The following is a 19,892-nucleotide window of genomic DNA, read 5'->3' on the forward strand; positions in this document are numbered from 1 at the left end:
CAAACTCTTGACAAACACATCCCTTCTCCAGTCGCCTACATTTTACCATGCGTCAAACAGTCCAAGCATTATACAGTGTACTTGTAATTGGTGTACAATCCCTTAGTTGTAGAACATACTAATACCAGTATAAAAAAAAAACCCAACCCCAACCAAAAAAAATATATATATATTAAATAATCACAAAGTAAGAAAGAAAAGGAAGTCTTGCATGCTGCATGCATGAGGGTTATCAGGGCCTGGCTAGGATTTTTTGTTTGGGGGGGTGGGGGGGTGGGGGGTGGGGTGGAACTGAGTAATTAAGTCTAAAACTCAAGAAGAGAATTTTCTTTAAGTTTCTATGCTTTCCAGATCCCCCCCCCCCCCCCCAGCTACGGCCCTGGTTATGTTAGTTATTGCATCTGTCCAGTTCTTTATTCATTTCAGCCATTACTAGCCAGAGTACTAGATCTAGACAGACATTTGTTAACACTCACACACACACACACACACACACACACACACACACACACACACACACACACACACACCTTCCATTAAACCGTTTTCGTCCGAACCCCCCTAGCCTACGTCCCTGCAGCCCTACAGGGCTGAATATTTATCAAAAATTTCCGTCTAGCCCTCTACAGTCAGAGTACTCGGGCTAGCTGAAAATGATATTAAAATGTATTTTCTATATATGTATATTATTTGTCTTTGGTACTAAGTGTAGCAGAAATGAAACGTTAGTGCTTGAACCGTAATTGGATATAAGCACGAAAATAAGTTAAAGAAAGAAAGAAAGAACCGTAAGTAAATGGTGGATCGATACATGATTGCATGTGTGCGCGCGCGCATTAACCGCCATGTACATTTCGTACCGCAAGTAATCACTGGACATAAAATATAGGTCACACTCTGCACGAGCCAATGAAATATGCATCACAACTGATTGGGAATCTACACTGAATAACATACAGAAGCTTTCTCTGTTGACCCTGTACCACGTGTTTACCGGTAGTTTATAAACAGTCTAAAGCGGGCTTTAACTTTGCAATTGCCTGACGTAAATTGGTCAAGATCTTTGACCCCCCACGTTTGATTTTCTTTGGTAATAAATACTTGCAATGAAAAACAAATCATTTGTTAAATAACAATAACAGCTGCATTTTAATTTATGAATAAAAATGACAAATACATTTTGAAAACGTTAACTTGACAAAACGCCCTCCTTCCATGAATTGTAGCGTATCGCACGATTAGGCCTACCCGTCACCCTAGAGTTACGTAATTGTTAAACGGCCCACATAACCACCAGTTCTGGATTAGTATAAACCCTTACTAGTATACACTGAGAATTTTAATTAATGGCAATATCTTTTTTATTGATATTCAATTGCATTCACATTCAATCCCGAGCCTCGTTCTGGTCTTATTCCAGAGTAGTTCGTATCTATCGGTAGAGGTCGCGACGGCGTCTGTGAAGTTCTGTAATGGCGGGTCATATGCAGTTTTATAGACTTTTAAATTAAAACAACACCGTTGTAAGTTATTTTTAAATCACAATTCTATTCTGAATAAGTAAATATGAACTTTTAAACAAACCTACAATAATAATAATAAAAATATAATAATAAATATATTTTGAATCATTACGTAACAAAATTGTTTATCATTATGTCCTACAATTTTACTTGCAATAAAATTAAAAATCATAAATGTAAGCCTACCTCAGGACATCGGAAATCACACTAAAAATCGGAAATCACACTACAAACAATTATAGGCCTAATCTACGTTTTTAGTACCAGGGACGAATCCAGGATTAAGGGGGCGGGGTTTATAAAATTCTATAAAAAAAACCCCACCTTTAAACCTTTGCAAAATCTAATGAGTCCGACTCCAAGGGCATGGTCCACGGAATAATTTTAAAGTGCAAATTCTCTATTCATAATATCTGACATGTGATAACAAAAATGTGTTGTTGTTTGTTGTTTGTTGTTGTTTTTTTGTTTTTTTTTTGGGGGGGGGGGGGGGGGGGGGGGGAGAGAGTTGGTGGTTTTTTTAATGTGTAACTTTGTTCTGGCCAGCACATCTCCTGATTGTTCCTTAATTACAGACAAAGATTTTTTGCTACCAGTGTTTTTGCCTGAAATAATTTTTTGGATATGGTGCTAAGCAGTGTTCAAGATTAATGGTATCCCGATATTCCGGGGATACCAGAATTTCATTTTGGATACCAGACTTCAAGAACCTAGTATCCCATCTGGATACCAAATAATGTTGGGGTTTTTTAATCAAGCGTTTTTATTTTTCGCTAAACAATGAAAGTCATCATTTACTGGTGAAGTTAAATAACAGTATTTTTGAGCTCGTACCCAGTCTAATGCTATGCCATAACAGTATCTCCCCCAACTCATACCCAGTCTAATGCTACATTGGAGCAATAGCGGCGTAGCAATAGACTGGGAACATCTAAGTCGCTATTGTTTTTGTTGGATGTTTCCTCCCTTCAAATGTTATTTGAGATATTGATTCCATATCTGCAAAAAAAATTGATACAGGTAGGTTTATCATTAATAATGTCAGAATCACTTATAAATTACTGCTAAATATGAATTTATGTTAGTATTATTAAAAAATATATTCCATTTGATTGAAAATTTCACGTTTGCAATAGATTGGGAACGAGAATAGTGTTTGTTACGATGTTATTTATGAATTTCATTTAAGTGGGATACTAAATTAACAGGTGGGATACCAGATTTTGAAATGTTAGTATCAATCTGGGATACTGCCCCAAATTTTTAATCTCGGAACACTGCACTAAGGGTCAAGAAAATCATACAATAATGATAGAGTAATTAATTTGGTCAAAAAGCTAACTTTAAAAAAATATATATATCTGCAAAAATATTTGGGTATGGTGCCATATCCGTTTTACCCTCTGGCAGAAACACTGGCTACCTACCTGTTTCTGTTCTTGTACTTTGATAAAATGTTCACCATACCCCAGTAGCAGATCTAAGGGGGCCCCAGCCCTACATTTTCCGAATTATATTATTATTTAATTTCTTCCTTTTTTGGTTGGATAATCCAAGGAATCCTTTGGCCACATGTCATTGCACACACACGCACGCACACCACCACCACCCCCAGATTTTCTGGATCTACTACTGTTACTCCAACTCCAGTTTTCAAACGTTCTTGACATTTTATTCCTGAAAATGTAGGCTCTGTTAATTCCCAGCCAACCAGCATAAATTATTCACAGTACCCCTACTTTTCAAGTCCCAAAGTTTTCCTCTTCTTTTTTTTCTCACTATCTGTTGATCATGAATAGTAAACGTAAAACATCCTAACACTCCACCCTGTTCTGAAATCCTAGATTTGCTCTGGTTCACATTTTCAGATGCAGAGATACAGGTGGCCATAGTATCCCATCACTAGTATATATCAAAGGCTGTGCTGCTCAGTGCATGTAAAAGATACCTTGCTGCTTATGGAAAAACGTAGGTGTCTTCTAAAGACTGTCAGAATAATAAAAAATTATATTTGATCCTCAGACAAACATAATTCTGTCACCACCAGATTGAGGATAATAATTTGAGTCCAGCTTGAAGAAGTAATTAAAGTTTATTTTGCTTAATGACACCACTAGAGCACATTAATTGTTAACTATTGTTAAACATTTGTTAATTCTGACATCTTCAAAGGAAACCTGCTACATTTTTCCCATCAGCAAAGGATCTTATAAATGCACTTTTCCACAGACAGGACAACACATACTATTGATTTACCAATCATGGTTGCGACGGGTAAAAGACCTAATTTGTCCACTGAGGAGGTTTGATCCATTGACACAAGATAAATATGCTCCAGAGTCCAGGTTAAAACTGAATTGTGGAAAGATTATTTTTGGCACTGATTAATTTATAAATCAAAAATGCATGTCACAAAAAAAAATTAAATACATGGTGCTTGTGACTTAGAGAATTCACCATTAATTATGTCGTGTAGCAAGGTACTTAACACAGCCTACAATGCTGTGAGAAATAATGAATATCCTAACACAGACTATAAATATTGCCTTTCATTATTGATTTTTTTTTTTCAAACAATATGTACACAAACACACAAATTAAAGACTGTATGCACATTAGGCCCACAGTCAAAACAGTCCTAAAACTGTGGAGGACATGCATGTATGCAGATAAAGACAATATCCGTATATACATGTTGCCATAGAAGCAAGGCTGTTATCGCACCTTTTACCGACAAGATTACAATCGTGACTCACAATGCTTAGTGATAAAAGGGAAGCCTAGTTGGTAGATAGGGCATACAGATACGAATACCTGTTTGTCACGCTGAGACCTGCTGCTAAGCTGTCAACAGTGTGAAGCTATTTATAAAAGCAGAATTGTGTGTCTCCAATGTAAACATCTCCCTTAGCAACTGGCTGTAACTTTCAATGGCCACAGTCTACTGATTTGTACACTTGCACATCCCATGTTTGGTAATTACAGATCAAAGGATTACAGCTGGTAAATTAGACTTATTACAGGTGAGTAACAGTAGACTGTGACATAATAAGGAGCTTATAACCAGTCAGTTACATAATATCCTAACTGTTCTTATCAGTGGTTAAACTGTAAATAATAAACTAAGCTAGAGACACTTTCATTATTAATTAAGAGTGGGTATATGTGTGTGTGCCTGCAAGATTGGCAGAATTGCTAAGTCATTCACTGGTGTAAGAAGTGGGGATGGGGGGCAAGGGTGGCATGTGCCCCCCCCCCACACTTTGTAGCAGCATTGATGGTTTTTATATACATATGTGTGTGTGCCCCCCACCTTTTGGCACCTTCCTATGCCTGTGCCATTCATTTTATGGCTGATGGGTCTTGGGTTCGTGTCCTAGTATCAGCATAAACCAAGAGCATGTGCAGGGCAGGCTTTTAATGAGGTGGTGTAAAGCTAGGTTATACCTACTTCACTGCTGACTTAACTCGCTCACATGTTCTCATTCTGTGCCCATTTAAAAATAAATTTGTGGGCATGTTTTTAAATGTAGAAGTTCATATTTAGTGCCTGTTCGTTCAAAGCTATTCTGTTTACAATACCTAGACTTAAATTTCATGAGGTCGATGACCAAAGTATGAACAGATCATAAAGCCACACTACTGACAAGTGCTCTATGAGTGAACAGTAATACATGCTTAATTTTTAATGTGTTTGAAATTTGAGGATTCATAAATAAATCAGATAAATTTATGGGCTCAGGTTTTGATTTAAGATCAATAGTCTAGTTCATGCAGGTTACTGGCTTCGCTAGGGAAGTAAAGTGATCAAGACATTTAAAAAAATCTTTTATGGTTGTAGGTATCGGCTTCATAGCATTTCCAATTCTGGTCAGGGCCTAGCACAGTTGGTAGAGTGCTTGCCTGATAAGCTTGGGTAATAGGATCAAACCTACTTAGTGGAACCATTCTCAGATTCCCCCCCCCCCCATATTCTGACTGGTGCTCCACAACTGGTATATAAAAGGCTGTGGTATGAGCTGTCCTGTCTGTGTGGAAGTACATATATAAAAAAGATCAGTTGTCACCCTTAGTGGACACACTGGGGACCTCACTGCTTCAACCACAGTCAAAGGCTGTGGTATGTGCTTTCCCATCAGTGGGAAAGTGCATATAAAAGATCCCTTGCTGCTAATTGAAAAATGTAGTGGGTTTCCACTGATGACTACGAGTCCAAATGTTTGACATCCAATACCTGATGATTAATTAATCAATGTGTTCTAATGGTGTCATTAAACAAATTTTGTTTTAACTCTATACTGGTGTCATTAAACACAATAAACAATTATTTTTTATTGACAGACCCAAACATGGAAGACACAGACCTCTACAAAGCTATTCAGGCAGATGACCTGGAAGCAGTCAAAGAAGCCCTGGAGATTGAGGAGGACCTAGACAAACAAGACAGCGAGGGACATTCCTTCTTGCATGTAGCCGTCAATGTCAAGGCCAGCCTGGACATCTTCAAAGCGCTGCTGGAGAAGGTGAACATCGGTGTGAGAGATGTCAACGGACAGACCGTGCTGGACCTGGTCGTCGCACAGTCGTACTCAGAGGAGGCAGTGGAGGCAATCAAGAAGTCCATCGTAAAGTTAGCGGAGGATGACAACACCGAGAAGTTGTTGATGCTGCTGATGGGTGGATGGAATGTTTGGCCAATCACGGTGGAGGAGGCAAAACAGTGGTCTGAAGATGTCCAGGAATTTGTTGAAAAACTAGAGCCCGTACAGGTACATACGTAAATAAACAAGTCAATTTACTTTTACTTCACCTGTTATCTTTTAACATTGCCTATCAGTTTAATTTTTTAACTTTTGCTATATATTTTTTAACTTGAGTGTTCCCAGTAGGAAGCCCATTGTCCTGATTGGGAAGCACGGTTCCTAATATTGGGCCTCTTTTAAAAATTGTGAGAATGCTCATTTTGTTTGTGCAAATCTAATTTTGTGTAACCTATTTTTTGTTCACCCAAAATTCAGGGAATCATTTACATGGATACAACGGGTTACCTCAATAGAGAATGGGATACCTGAAATTACTTTTGCCTAACCCATAAATGTGTTAGGCAAATTTTCAATTCTTAGAGGCCTAAATATTTATACTTTAACAGACATTGTATTTTTGGGGGGGGGGGGGGTGGTGTTAGGAATTCGCTGGAATCATAAAATGATGTAATATAGATATTTTGTTAATCCATCTCATAATATTGCACTTCCAATCCAAAATCTGGGTTTTGCAGAACCACTGAATCCTGCTAAATTCACTGCCAGTTCAGCCATGTATAGACATCCTATCCCACTGTCAAAAATATGAATGTACACTAATGAGTAGCTGTTCAAATGGAACCAAACATGTTTTCATCTGGAATACTAAAATAGTTTTTCTTCCTCGATTTTCAGTTTAAAATTGCGAGGATTCACCAAGCTATTGAGGAGGGACGTCTGAGAGATGTTAAATGCCTCTTGGACAGAAAACTGTTGGTTACTGCCGCCGACCAGACTGGCTTGAATGCTCTACAAAAAGCTGTGGTTTTCCAGCAGACAGACATCGTAAAGTTCATTCTCGGAGAGTTTCCTAGTGCAGTCAACCTTACCGGCATTGTAAGAAAAAACATTCTAGTATAATTTTCTAAAAAATATCATATTCTGGTATGAGCATGGTTTAAGCATTTTGTATGTATGTTTAGTAATTGTAGCATAATAATAATTATGTTTGAAAACATGGGGTTTTTTGTTTGTTTTTTAATGTATGGACTACCTTAGGGCTCTGTGATTATTGACTATTTAGTAACAAATGTCATAATTTTTTTTTTTTGCCTGCGCCTAAATAAATAGCTTTAGTCACATTTTGCAACCTAAACTTTGACCATTATTCTAGTATGATTTATTCTGTTTCTTTTAAAAACCACACAGGAATGCCAAAAGCATGTAACATAATTTATACATGATCTTGTTCCTGTCTGTACCAAAATAAATATTTCACTCCTGATGCTTCTTTTTTCTTGAGCCCTGTACTTGTATTAAATATGCCAGACATACAATGTACTATCAATATGTAATACCAGTGCAGTAGGTAACAAATATATTGTATGTCATGTAGTGTGTAATGTCTTAATTTTGAATGTCTTTGTTGTCCAGATGGGGCGAACGGGTCTTCACTATGCAGCAGGGTGTGAGGATGATGGCAATCTCTATCAGCTTCTTATAGAGGCTAATGCCGATGAGAACATCACGGATGTGGTAAGAAGGGAATAAGGCCAGTTGTCATTAGCCGCAATATATAAGTTTTATGACATTTACATTTTCTAAATGTTTTTATACTGCCAAGTTACATTTCTAACTACATCTGTGTGCTAAATGCTGTGAAATCTGAAGTTCTAATTATCACCTGTACATGTCTGACATTAAGTTTAAATCACTAAATATTAATTTTATGTAAACACATGCAAATCTGTTGCTTGCACTGTCTTAATATTTTTAAGCATAATTATTTTTATTATATACCCATTTAACTCAATTGAGGTGTTCAAATTCATTTGCATTTATACTGTAGTTTGACACCCAATAGCTGAAGTATTTTTCATGCTGGGGTGTTGTTAAACATCCATTCAAATTCACTGAGCTGCCGACACCTTTTTGCCAGCTGTACTTTGATTGACTGGATGGAAAGTTGTCTAAACATAACCTGTCTTTGGGTTAGGTCAGATGTAACTCGATAAATGTAGTGAATTTGCAGATCTGTTTTCATCCGACAGGAATATTCATTAATTTAATATATTATTCAAATGCTTAAAAAGGAAAGAACTACAAATATCCTATTTCATGTGCATATGATGACATAAGATATTTAGGTTAACTTACAATGTTTACAGTGTTGTATAGGTTATACCAAATATTAGTTAACAGTTGCAGCATGTTAAACTTAATTCCTGTCATTACCCCCGAAATTAATAACAATTTCAGTTAGGAAAGAGTCCAAGAGATTACCTTCAAAACCCAGAAGAACTGTCTCTTTCAAAAATAAAGGAAACTGTTTTGGAGGTAGTGGACAAAACTAGACCCAAGGAACTGCAGAGCAAAACATCAGTGATTCCAGAAACTGCTGTACCAGCTCCATCACAGACCAGTCAAACTGGTAACTAATGTGACATATTATTACAGCTGATAACTTTAAATATCAGACATCTATACAATCTCCATTTTAATCTGAACCATAATTTACATTTAACATTTAGTCATCTATCATTGGTCCCTATTGTTAACTGTAGAGTGTACACTGTCGTACAAACATCTGTTTAAAAATCCTTGGTGTTAATATTCAAACAACAATTAATTAGAGTACATGTTTTTAAACATACTAATCGAAAAAGAGTAGCCCATGAAATGGCAACAGCGGCTTTCCTCCCTCAATATCTTAACCATATGTCCGACGCCATATAACCGTAAATAAAATGTGTTAAGTGCGCCATTAAATAAACCATTTCCTTCTTGATTTTTAAACAAAGCTAGCAAAGTTGCTAGTGACTTTTTTTTCAGCATGTGCATAAAGTAGTATGTTCACACATTTCGTCAATCTTTGTTGAGAAGAACCCAACATAATATAATTTTTTACTATAATGTTGTAATATAATATTTTACTATAATGTTGCCAGAAATTAATTCATCAGCTTAATTTAATTAACTTTACACAGTCATATGAGCATTTAATTAACTAATAAGCATTTTATTAACTGAAATCAGGCTCTTTTTTTCTTTTTTTTTTCTTCTTTTTTAATGATTTACCATTTTAAATTTCAAACTTAATGCATTCGTTAGCATCAATTTATTCCTCTCTTCTTCTTTTTTGAAGAAAGTGAGCAAACAGTAACACCACCTCCCTCTAGGAAGCCAGTGAGCATGTACATTTCCACTGATATTTACTGGAAAAGAAACATTTCACCACCAAACACTATTGATGGAAAATATGTAGCAAGGAATCTTGGAACGGCACTGACAATGGCTCTGGCAGAAATAGCAGAACGCAGGCCATGGGATCCGATAGAGTATCTTGCTCAGTGGCTTTACAAATACAGAGAAAACATAGATTATAATAAAAGGGTGAGTTATATTTCTCAAAGACAAGATACCTTTTGTCGTTTCTGAAATTTATTATTTGTAAATGCTTTCATATGTGTACTCTACGGTTATTTTTTGTATAAAAATACATAACTAACATGTAGTCTACTATTAATAATCAGTCATATTACAAGTGATGACTAAATGATAGGGGGTAGAAATGGGAATATATCTTGCTAGTCTGCTGGACCAACGAAAAATTTACTACTCCAATAGAATTTCTTCTAGTCTGTGAGCCTACATGTACATCACAATACAGTATTATAATAATACATTATGTAATAAAAACTTCACTTCAGTTTCATATGACCATTTTGTAAAATCCAAACATGCCGAGAAAAATGAGATATCCCTTTTATTGCAGCTTTTGCTTGGAATATTGTAGATTCAACAGAAAAAACTTAATTTTTTGTTTGAATAGTGAGTCAGAAAAGGAGGTTGCCCCTTGGATTGGTGGTTATATATATTTTTAAAGTAGTCTGTCATAATTTTCACTTGCATAGTACTTTCTGCACTCCTATTTATCAATATGATCTTATAATACATTTTGAAACTGTACATTCTGAGGCAGAATAAAGGAGTGATTTGTACTGTCACACACACAAATACGTTCACACACAAACACGTTCACACACACTCACACCCCAACATAAAGGTATTAATAGATTTTTTGTAAAAAAAACAACCAGGCTCTACATACTGTAGAGTAAATTAAAACTAAATCAATCAGTGTGGTCTTTTTAGTCTAGACTAAAGTATAGTGGTTACCTGGACATGAAATTCATTTTTTGTTACATTAAAAAAACAAGACGCAGCAACTGTAGGATTTTGCATTTTTAGCAAGAAGATCTTCTGGAAGAAATCCGCCGCGATGAACAAGAACTGGAGGAAGAGGAGAAAAGGATATTCCGCAGAAAACAAGAACAGAAACGGATTGAGGCAATCGAGTCTGAGAAAAGAAGACATAAGGAGGAGGCAGAACGGAAACAAAGGGAATATGAAGAATTACAGGAAAAGTAAATGGATTATAACCTTGTGGATGTTCCAAAAACTGAAGTGATGGCAAATGTTTATTTACACCATTTACCCATAAAACAGTGCTTTATTTAAATCAGTTGAACTGTAGCAGACCCAGTAGCACAAAATAATAATTACCATACCACAAGCTCTCACACCCACCATGTGATCAATTCTGGAGAAGCACTTACTTAATGGATGCAGATACATAATGGGGGAAAATGCGTGAAATTAAGTGGTTTAATGCAACTAAATGTCATGGTTTATGAAGTTTTGACTATGGGCAAGGCTAAATTATAAAATAAACAGGAGTGGTATGCATTTGTTATTGCACACTTTAGATGTTTTGATCAACAGCCAATAGTCACAAGTGTGATTGCATGGGAGTCTCTAGGTGATGTTGTATTACATGAAAGGAAGAATGGCTCAATGAGAGGTGGTGTTTAAAAAGTGCGGTTATACCGATTTATTGCACACTTTAGTTAGTGGAAAACAGCCTAAGCATAGTATAAATATACATGTATATATATATATATATGTATTTGAAAATATAACCAATATAGTAGAACTGGGTTTCTTTTCTCAGTCCCGAAACTAACAGTTATAATACAGATAATTCTTTGAATTGTTAAGACATTACTTTTTCTGTTGTTTGCTACAGAATCAAAGAGGATGCCCGGGCCAGGGTTCAAAGTGAGAAGGAGAAAGAGGAAAGAAGTATGTACAAGGAAAGAGATGAGAGTGGGCAGACAGAACTTCACAGGCTTGCATCACAACCAGGTATTAAAGTCAGGCTCTTATTACATACCTATTCAATCTTACTATAGTGATAAAAACATTATCAAACTGTGTGATAAATTTATTTTGTATCACACATATGTCCTATCTTGACCGGAACTTTTAAATGGGGAATCCCTTTTTATTTTTTACTGCAATTAGTGGCTTTTATTTACTGATGTCATATATGATTTACAAATTACAATTATGTCATATCGTATTTGAAACATTACACAAGGCTGCCGCAGAGTATGATTCTTAAAGTTAAGCAAATCTATGAAAAGAGTTTTGATCATAGATTTAACAAAGATATTATGATGTTACATTAAAAAATGTTTTTGTAAAATATAAAAGAAGATACATGTATGTAATAAATACACAACTTCACATACATTGTTTTTGTTTCCTATTTATTGCACTCGTTTATTTTGCAAAAGAACATACCACTCGACCACTACGCGGTCTCATGGTATATATTGTTGCAAAAAATAAACTCGTGCAATAAATAGGAAGCAAAAACAACGTATGTGAAGTTCTGTATATTTATCAGCTAAACAGTTATCTCTTTGGTAATATGATAATATAATTTGTGTAACAATTCATTACAGTTTATTATATCATCTTTCAAAAAGAAAGACTCATTTTAAATTCCTCTACATTATAAGGATCGTTTATTATTTCTCTTAGATTTTATGGGATTATGAAACAATTCAATGGAACTGAATTTAATAAGTGGAAACATTTTTGCAACAGGCTTTGATCGCCAAGTCGAAGTTTGTGCATGATTTATTTCTGTTCATAAAGATCTTTTAAAAAGGGTGGAGTCAGGGACATGAATGGCTAGAGACTGTCTTGCATATGAGAAAAAACTTAAAAGTTTGTTTTGTGTAATGACACCACTAAAGCACTTTGGTTTATTAATCATAACCTATGTGGTAATTTTGACATATAGTGAGAGGAAGCCCGCTATATTTTTTCATTAGTAGCAAGTGATCTTTTATATGCACCATCTCACAGACAAGATAATACATACCACAGTCTTTGGTGCACTGTCTAATGAGAAAAGTGCATATATAAAAGAACCGTTGATGCTTTATTGGTAAGAGTAGCCTATATTAGTCATCCAGGGTTTCTGCCAGAGGCTACAATGGGTTTGGCATAGTACACAAATCTTTTGGCATATTTTTTTTTTTTTCAAGTTAACCTTTTGACAAAATTAATTTATCATTACTGTACGATTTTTTTAACCTTAACCCTAACCATAACCCATTTTCTTTCTGGGGGAGGCTCCCCATACCCCATGTTGATTGTGTTTGTATTCAATTCCATAATGCCATACCAAAAAAAAACAATTTCTGGCAAAAACACTGACCTCAAATTGCCATAGTTTAAAATGTGAAACAAGCATTCCTTGTCTTCCAGGAGCTGATCTTGTGGCACTAATTGACATGAACTACAGTCTGGCTGACAGAGATTGTTTCAACAAGACACCTCGTGACATCGCCATGGACAGCAATATGTTAGAGAATGTAGAAATTATCGGTGAGTAACCCTTTTTTCATAAGTCACTAACATGCATAAAATATTAGGCATGTTCCCTAAAGTTTAATGGACATCACAGGATAATTAAAATTAGTGTTTTGAGTTTGTTTTAAATGTCAACTATACAATCTCACCTATTTCTTCTAACTATGATACCAGTGTCTATGACCAATGTCTTGGGCAATTTCTACCATTTTCCATCAACTAAAAACACATTAAGCACTTAAGACTTAAAGAGGTACTAGCTCAAGTAATTATAGGCAATGTAACATATATTTGGTTATTAATTACAGTAATTTTACTGTTAAAGTACACATTATTTCCATATACTTGGTAAATAAAGTATAAATTAATTAATTAATAAGTAAATTTGTGCTTTTAATTCTTTTTTTCAAATACCAACTGCATAAACAGCAGAAATTTCAGTGTTTATTGCCAAGCTCACACGAACTGAGAAGACCAGACTGAGAAGACCAGACAGCCCGTCAATAGATCTGTGCTTATAGTGTCTATTCTGCAGGTTTTCCTTAATTAGAATTTGCATAATGCTGAGGAGAACATATTGTCAGCTGGTATTTGCTGGAGCACATGACTTCCGACTCGACTGTTAAATAGGCATTAATCGGTAGGTGTGGACTATAAGCATATGATTTTGGCATATTTCTACCATGATGTAAACACACTTGAATTTATTTATTTATTTTTTACAAATATTTGTGTTATTGTTTGTTAGACTCTTACATCGGCAACATGATTGAGCAGGAGAAGACGGAGCAGCTACAGCAGCTGCTGCTGGATGGGTATGGCTATGACCGACTGAAGGCAATCCTCGACACAGTGAGCACCGAGGGCCTTCCAGAGGTGGTCACAGAATTCATCGCCACACTGCCAGACTTACAGGTAACCAAGCACAGTGTCTCTCATTTACACCTTCCAAATCTACCATTAAGTAAATTTCACTATACAGGTACAGAAATGTGCCATGATTTGCTAAGCAAATTTTAGTTTTGGAAATTGCCTCACAATTCTGTAATGTTAAATACTAGTTGTTAATCAAATTTTTGAAAAAAAAATGTTTACTGTATGTACATGATTTAGCAATTTTGAATGATTTTTGAAAACATATTTTCACTTCACATTACCTTTGAATGAGAGAGCCAAACTGAAACTGGCCTTGGCTCAAAGATAGTTAATTGTTTTTTTAATCTCTTGAAGGTGAAATTTAAGCCAACATAAAAATATATTTTATTTGCCATTACCATAAATATGTTAACAGGAATTTGGTTGTAAAAAAACTTATTTAGGTTAATTTTTCCTGAAGTACATTTTAACTTTAGCTAAAGCCTACAAGTACACTCTGCCTTATGAGGTTTTTAAAATTTGAATTTAACATTATGAGGGTTACCGGATTAATAGAAAACTTAAAACAATTTCTTTAATTCAGTTTTTATTTCCTTAGGTATTGGGATACTTGACTTAAGCCAAGTTACCTTTCTTACTTAACTTGTATGATGATGTCACATTATTTATAAAAAAATGTATCATCCAAACACTTAACTAAGTTAGCCATGAAGAACAAAAACAGGTTCTTTTCCTCTTCTCTTTAACCTACATGTAATTGAACTCATTGATATCTTAGGTTACAAAATCTGACTGACTCATGAATGAATTGTTGTTATTCTGCTTAATATTTACTAGGAAAAAATAACGACATTATTTCATTCTGTGGAGAGTGGGGTACTGCGAGATGTAGCTCAGTCCTTATCCCGGAGGAAACTAGCGCTAGCCAAGGATATCTACGGCCGATCACCACTACACATGGCAGTATTATTAGAGCATAAGGACATTGCTGAATTCATAGTCAAGAACGTTCCAATCACCGTCAAGTGCAGAGACAATGTAAGATATCCAGGGTCCCGTTTTATGAAGCAGTGATCTTAGTGCCAGTTAAGATTTTTAAGGGCATCAGGTACCCTAGTTATGCACTTACGGTGATCTTAATGCTTAGATTGCTTCGTAAAATGTGGCCCCGATGTTCACTACAGATTAAGACTAACCTTTGATAATATAAAATCATGGTAAACGTTCATCTATTCAGTAATTTTAAAATAAGCATTTGAGCAAGTAGATTAAGATATAAAAGCAACAATAATATAAACCATGCACAGACAAACAGTAGTGTAACAATAGTCGAATGAATAATTGTTGATACACACATGCAGTTGTGCTTGTTTATATTAAAATATATCAACATTATCATTTTATAATGCAATTTAAGCTTGGTTACAAACAAGTTCAGACATTTATGATTGTACCATATAGATATATACATCAGTGTGTATATCAAATGAAGAATGATTTTTGAATGCTCTAAAAAAAGATGACTGTTTTGTCTTGCAGATGAATCGCACACCACTGCATTATGCAATGGCACTCTCGGCTGAAGTTGCAGAATTTCTCCAGAGTAATGGGGCAGACCCAGAAGCTCAGGATGTGGTAAGACCATCAATATAAACTCATACAGACACAGCTGATTAATGGTGAAGTTAATTACAACCTCATAATACAACGGTTTCCATTGTAACCTTATTCATGTGGGGCCGAATTTACGAAGCCCATTTTTCTTAAATGCAGGCGACAAATGTCCAGTTTTATGAGGAATCTAGTTTACAGAGGTTAAGTTCTGTCCTGGTTTTTAAAAAGGGACTCTGTGAAACGTCCGGTTTTGAGGGAATAGTCTTGAGAGGTTTCACAGTAGTTGCATATAGATGTATGTGCAAGTCTAAAACAGGCTTTGTAAATTCATCCTGTGGTGTTCAAGGAATTACTGATTTCATTTAACCATTGTCCATAGATTATGTGTAAGCTAAACCATAACACAGACCTAAAGACAAATGATTGATTGCTATCCATAAAATAACAATTCATTATCTTAACTACTGCTGGCAATACATGTATATAATTACCTAAATTGATACTTTTGGACAGTCAGTCGTCTTATTAAGAATAATAAAATAAATAAATATTCCTTTGAATATGCATTAAAATAGTAATTTCTTGGGGTAGGCAACTGCATGCATAATGGATGTTTTGAATATGTGCATGAAGAAATCAATAAAGTTTGTTTTTTCATATTTGTATATATTCTGGTTTCAGTCACCACAGTGTATCAAACAAATTTTCATTAAGTTCTTTGTTACCTTCAGTTTTGCAAACACGTTTTTATTCATAACAGCAATATATATATCTGCAATAACACTGACTGTACATTATATGGATTTGGGATGAAGAAATGGTCAAAAGAGTCTAGGTTTTATTTCTATTTCATTTTCTCTTCTCTTTTTTTTTCAGAAAAAAAGATTGCCTTCACATTACAAAGAGGACAAGTATGAAATTATCCAGCTCAAAGAGACCCTAAAATCGGAGGACACAACAGACGAAAACGCGCCTCTCTCATCCAGCCAGACGGACCCCAGTGCGGACGAAGCGCCAGCCGAAGCACCAACCGAAGCCGATGATGGCACCACCCCAGAAGAAGCAGTAACAGCAGCCGATGACATACTGGAGTAGATTAAACCCATACATGCAGGACCATGTAGAAACAGTGTGGTGCCCACATACGACCAATACAGTTGCCACAGGGCAGTTTGTGAAGAACAACTCTCCATGTGCCAACAAAATCATTAGAGCTATATATTGACAAATTAAAATTAAAAAATATATATATTGTTATATTTTTTTACATTATTTTCTTCCTAGTGTAACAAGTAAAATACTGTAATATTTGTATTCTACCTCTTTTAAAAAAAAAAAAAAATCCCAGTATCTTTAAGCCAAAAAGAATTCTAATGTCATTAAGCAAAAAAAATTCCTAATGTCATTAAACCCAAAAAGTTCTTAATGTCATTAAGCCAAAAAAAAAGCTGAATATTATTCAGCCAAAAACATTGTATTATCTTTAAGCCAAAATGTGAGAACCTGCCAGACAAGCCAAACTCTAGGTATGATATGTCAAATACAGCTACAGTATGTGGATCCTATCGACCTCGTAATGATTACGCGACTCAATACCTTTGGAACTGTGCTCAATAAACGAAATGTTCCAGCTTCCAAAAATAATATTACTTATAGTCTCATTCTGACTCGTTTACTTTCACAGTTTCGAAACATTACCTAGCAGACATTTGAAATGCTGAACTTTCAATTGTATATTCCAACTCTTTAGACAAATGCCATTATCCTTAAAGCCATAGGGCCGAATTTACAAACCCAGTTTTTTTTAAACGCAGGTGTTTAAGCATTTTACATACCAGGGAACATTTGGTTTTCAAAATCTTTCTTTTTTTATTACCAACTAATGTGTAATGTTTTAAAATTGTGTAGCGATATCTGAAACTTGTATCGCAAATCCCGACGCGATACTGAACAAAATGTTTCCTGAATGAATGTAGTTAGATGTCACGTGTGTAAGTTCAAAACAGGCTTTGTAAATTCGGCTCAAAATGTTTGACACCCGGGCAGCCCTAAATACAAAATATTACATATATATGCAATATAACATGTTAAATGGTATTATTAAGTTTTTGGTTTAACATTGCAGCGGTGTGTACATGTACATGTACGTATATTTAAACCCATACATACGAGATTCATATTGGAATAAATTGGTTGTGCTGCGAAAATCACAATATTTTCCATTTATTCATTCATGCCATAATTTATGTGTACTGTGTAGTTGGGTAAGCAGCCATCTACATGTAATATAAAAAAGTATATCTATTTAACATTATAGTTCTCAATTTATAGTGAGAAATGGGAAAAAGAACAGAGTTGTAGAAATAGAGCTGAAAACAAAATGAATTTCTGCAATTTTTAGGAGTTGGTCGGGTTTCAGCAAGCAATTTTCTCAAAACTTAATGCTGAGGTGAAAAGTTCTATTAGTATTAACTGTTAAAGTTATTAAAATTGTTCCAAAATTATTTCTTTATTTTATTTGTTTCCTATTTTGAAGTTTTCTTGTTAAATTATATTGTTTTCAAAAGTAATGTTATTGTTAGTCTACTCCTTTTAATTTGTTTGCAATAGTTAAATAGAATCTATACATTTCAAAAACAGAACAATCCCAACAACTAGCAAATAAAACTGGTCTCATTTTGCTCAGGAGACATATTTTTCAATAACTACAGACAAAATACATGTTCACATTTAAGTGAATATGCTAAAACAAACAAGAAGCAAATCTCAATAATAAAATGCAACTTAAATTTCTCCAGGCATGACAAACACATACAGCCTAAACCGGGAACTTTATTCTTTCACAAATGTTTTGTTTTTCCTTGAAAATATGAAAATAATGTTTTTTTAAATGTTTTCTTTGATTATAGTTTAGTTACTGCTTTATTCATAATTGCCAACTTTTGCACAGCTTCATCTGCCATATTTATCAAGTTCAGTTATTAAACCACAACGATTTCACAATTTTTATTTGCATGCATTGGAAATATATCCGCTTGTTACTGTATAGTTATGTACACTTGTTTAGATGAAGGATCATAAGTTTATGTAGTACAATGTTTATTTATATTTATTACTGTATGTTCCAAGATTAAAAGAAGTAAAACATTTTAAATGCATTGTTGATTATTTTAGTGTCTATATTTAAGAAGGTGACCTCACAGTGCTGGATTTAAATAGACCTACATGTAAGATAAAGGTTTCTAAAACATGGATGACAAACCCAGCACCTTCAGATAATGTATTGTCAATCTGATTAAAATTAGCTCTACTGGTCTACCAGTAGATCTACCAGCATTGCATGGACTCCCCATATCCAGGTGATAATTCATCTATAAATAACAATTTAAATATTGACCAATTACACTGCGCCTTTTATAACCTTATTCAGGAGCATACAAATTCTAAAAATATCGGGCGAGACTATGCAATAGGCAAATTTGTTTGTCTATTTCAACATTAAAAAACAGGGAAAAGTGCAGTAATAAACTCTGGATTGTATACTAGTATAAACCGATTTTATGGCTATACCATCACATTTTTTTTTGTCTTGAAACAAATTTTATATAAAATTTAATATTGAAATTAGTTTCCGGCATACTTCGTAATTCACCCGAATTATTTCGTATATCCTCGGCATAATCCAGAATGTTTTCAAATTCTTTTCAAATCACTGGCATGATTTTGCATGTAAGATTTTGACTGGTCGAATGAAAGGTCAACTGGACATTAGCTCCAACGTGGTGCTGTTTGATCCACAGGTAATAGTAATTAACCAGTGTCCAGAGCTACAGGTAATTTTAATTAGATTGATGTATTGTATTCAAACCACTCGAGAGTGTTCACTGTATTGTGAACTACCCCAACTACTCTTGGGCCAGTGTCTTTTATATTGGTGACTGTAGCCAGGGTTTCTGCCAGACGGTAAAATGGGTATATGGTGCCATACCTAATTTTTTTTGCAGGTTATATATTTTCAAGTTGACCTTTTGACAAAATTAATTACTCTTTATCATTACTGTATGATTTTCAAAACCCTAATCCTAAACCTAACCCATTTTCTTTCTGGGCGAGGCCCCTCATACCTCCTGTCGACTGCATTTGCATTCAGCACACACATTGTAAATATTCAATTTCATAGTGCCATACCCAAAAAATTCTTTCTGGCAGAAAAATCTGTGACTTTATATACATGTAGTTTTTAAATGTTTTCAAATTTGATCCTGTATTTCATACACTGTGACACAATATGAATATCAGCTCCCTTGCTATGATTTATTTAAAAATTACAATGTTCAGCACAAAGGTTATACATCCATTAATTGCCAAGATTTAGGGTTCATAATGTCACTCTTGGAACTTTCTG

General features: G+C 34.8%; 2 protein-coding genes across 3 annotated transcripts in view; one reads left to right on the forward strand and one right to left on the reverse strand.

The window, feature by feature from the left end:
- Window positions 1-19,892, reverse strand: part of LOC121380930 (coiled-coil domain-containing protein 34-like) — a 43,709-nt gene that overhangs the window by 14,726 nt on the left and 9,091 nt on the right. The window lies entirely within an intron of this gene.
- On the forward strand, window positions 1,439-18,636 carry LOC121380929. 2 transcript variants are annotated; one of them, XM_041509967.1, is made up of 13 exons: window positions 1,439-1,523; window positions 5,865-6,292; window positions 6,962-7,162; window positions 7,700-7,801; window positions 8,525-8,696; window positions 9,411-9,658; window positions 10,517-10,692; window positions 11,355-11,473; window positions 12,893-13,012; window positions 13,746-13,912; window positions 14,711-14,911; window positions 15,413-15,508; window positions 16,364-18,636. In XM_041509967.1, exons 2-13 carry the CDS (start codon window positions 5,873-5,875, stop codon window positions 16,580-16,582), a joined length of 2,241 nt encoding a protein of 746 aa, XP_041365901.1. In that variant the 5' UTR covers window positions 1,439-1,523; window positions 5,865-5,872; the 3' UTR covers window positions 16,583-18,636. The 2 variants fall into 2 exon arrangements, with proteins under 2 accessions (XP_041365901.1, XP_041365902.1); XM_041509968.1 differs by lacking the exon at window positions 1,439-1,523 and adding an exon at window positions 4,448-4,546.

Source organism: Gigantopelta aegis, chromosome 9, assembly GCF_016097555.1.
Source record: "Gigantopelta aegis isolate Gae_Host chromosome 9, Gae_host_genome, whole genome shotgun sequence".
NCBI classification, from domain to species: Eukaryota; Metazoa; Mollusca; class Gastropoda; order Neomphalida; family Peltospiridae; genus Gigantopelta; species Gigantopelta aegis.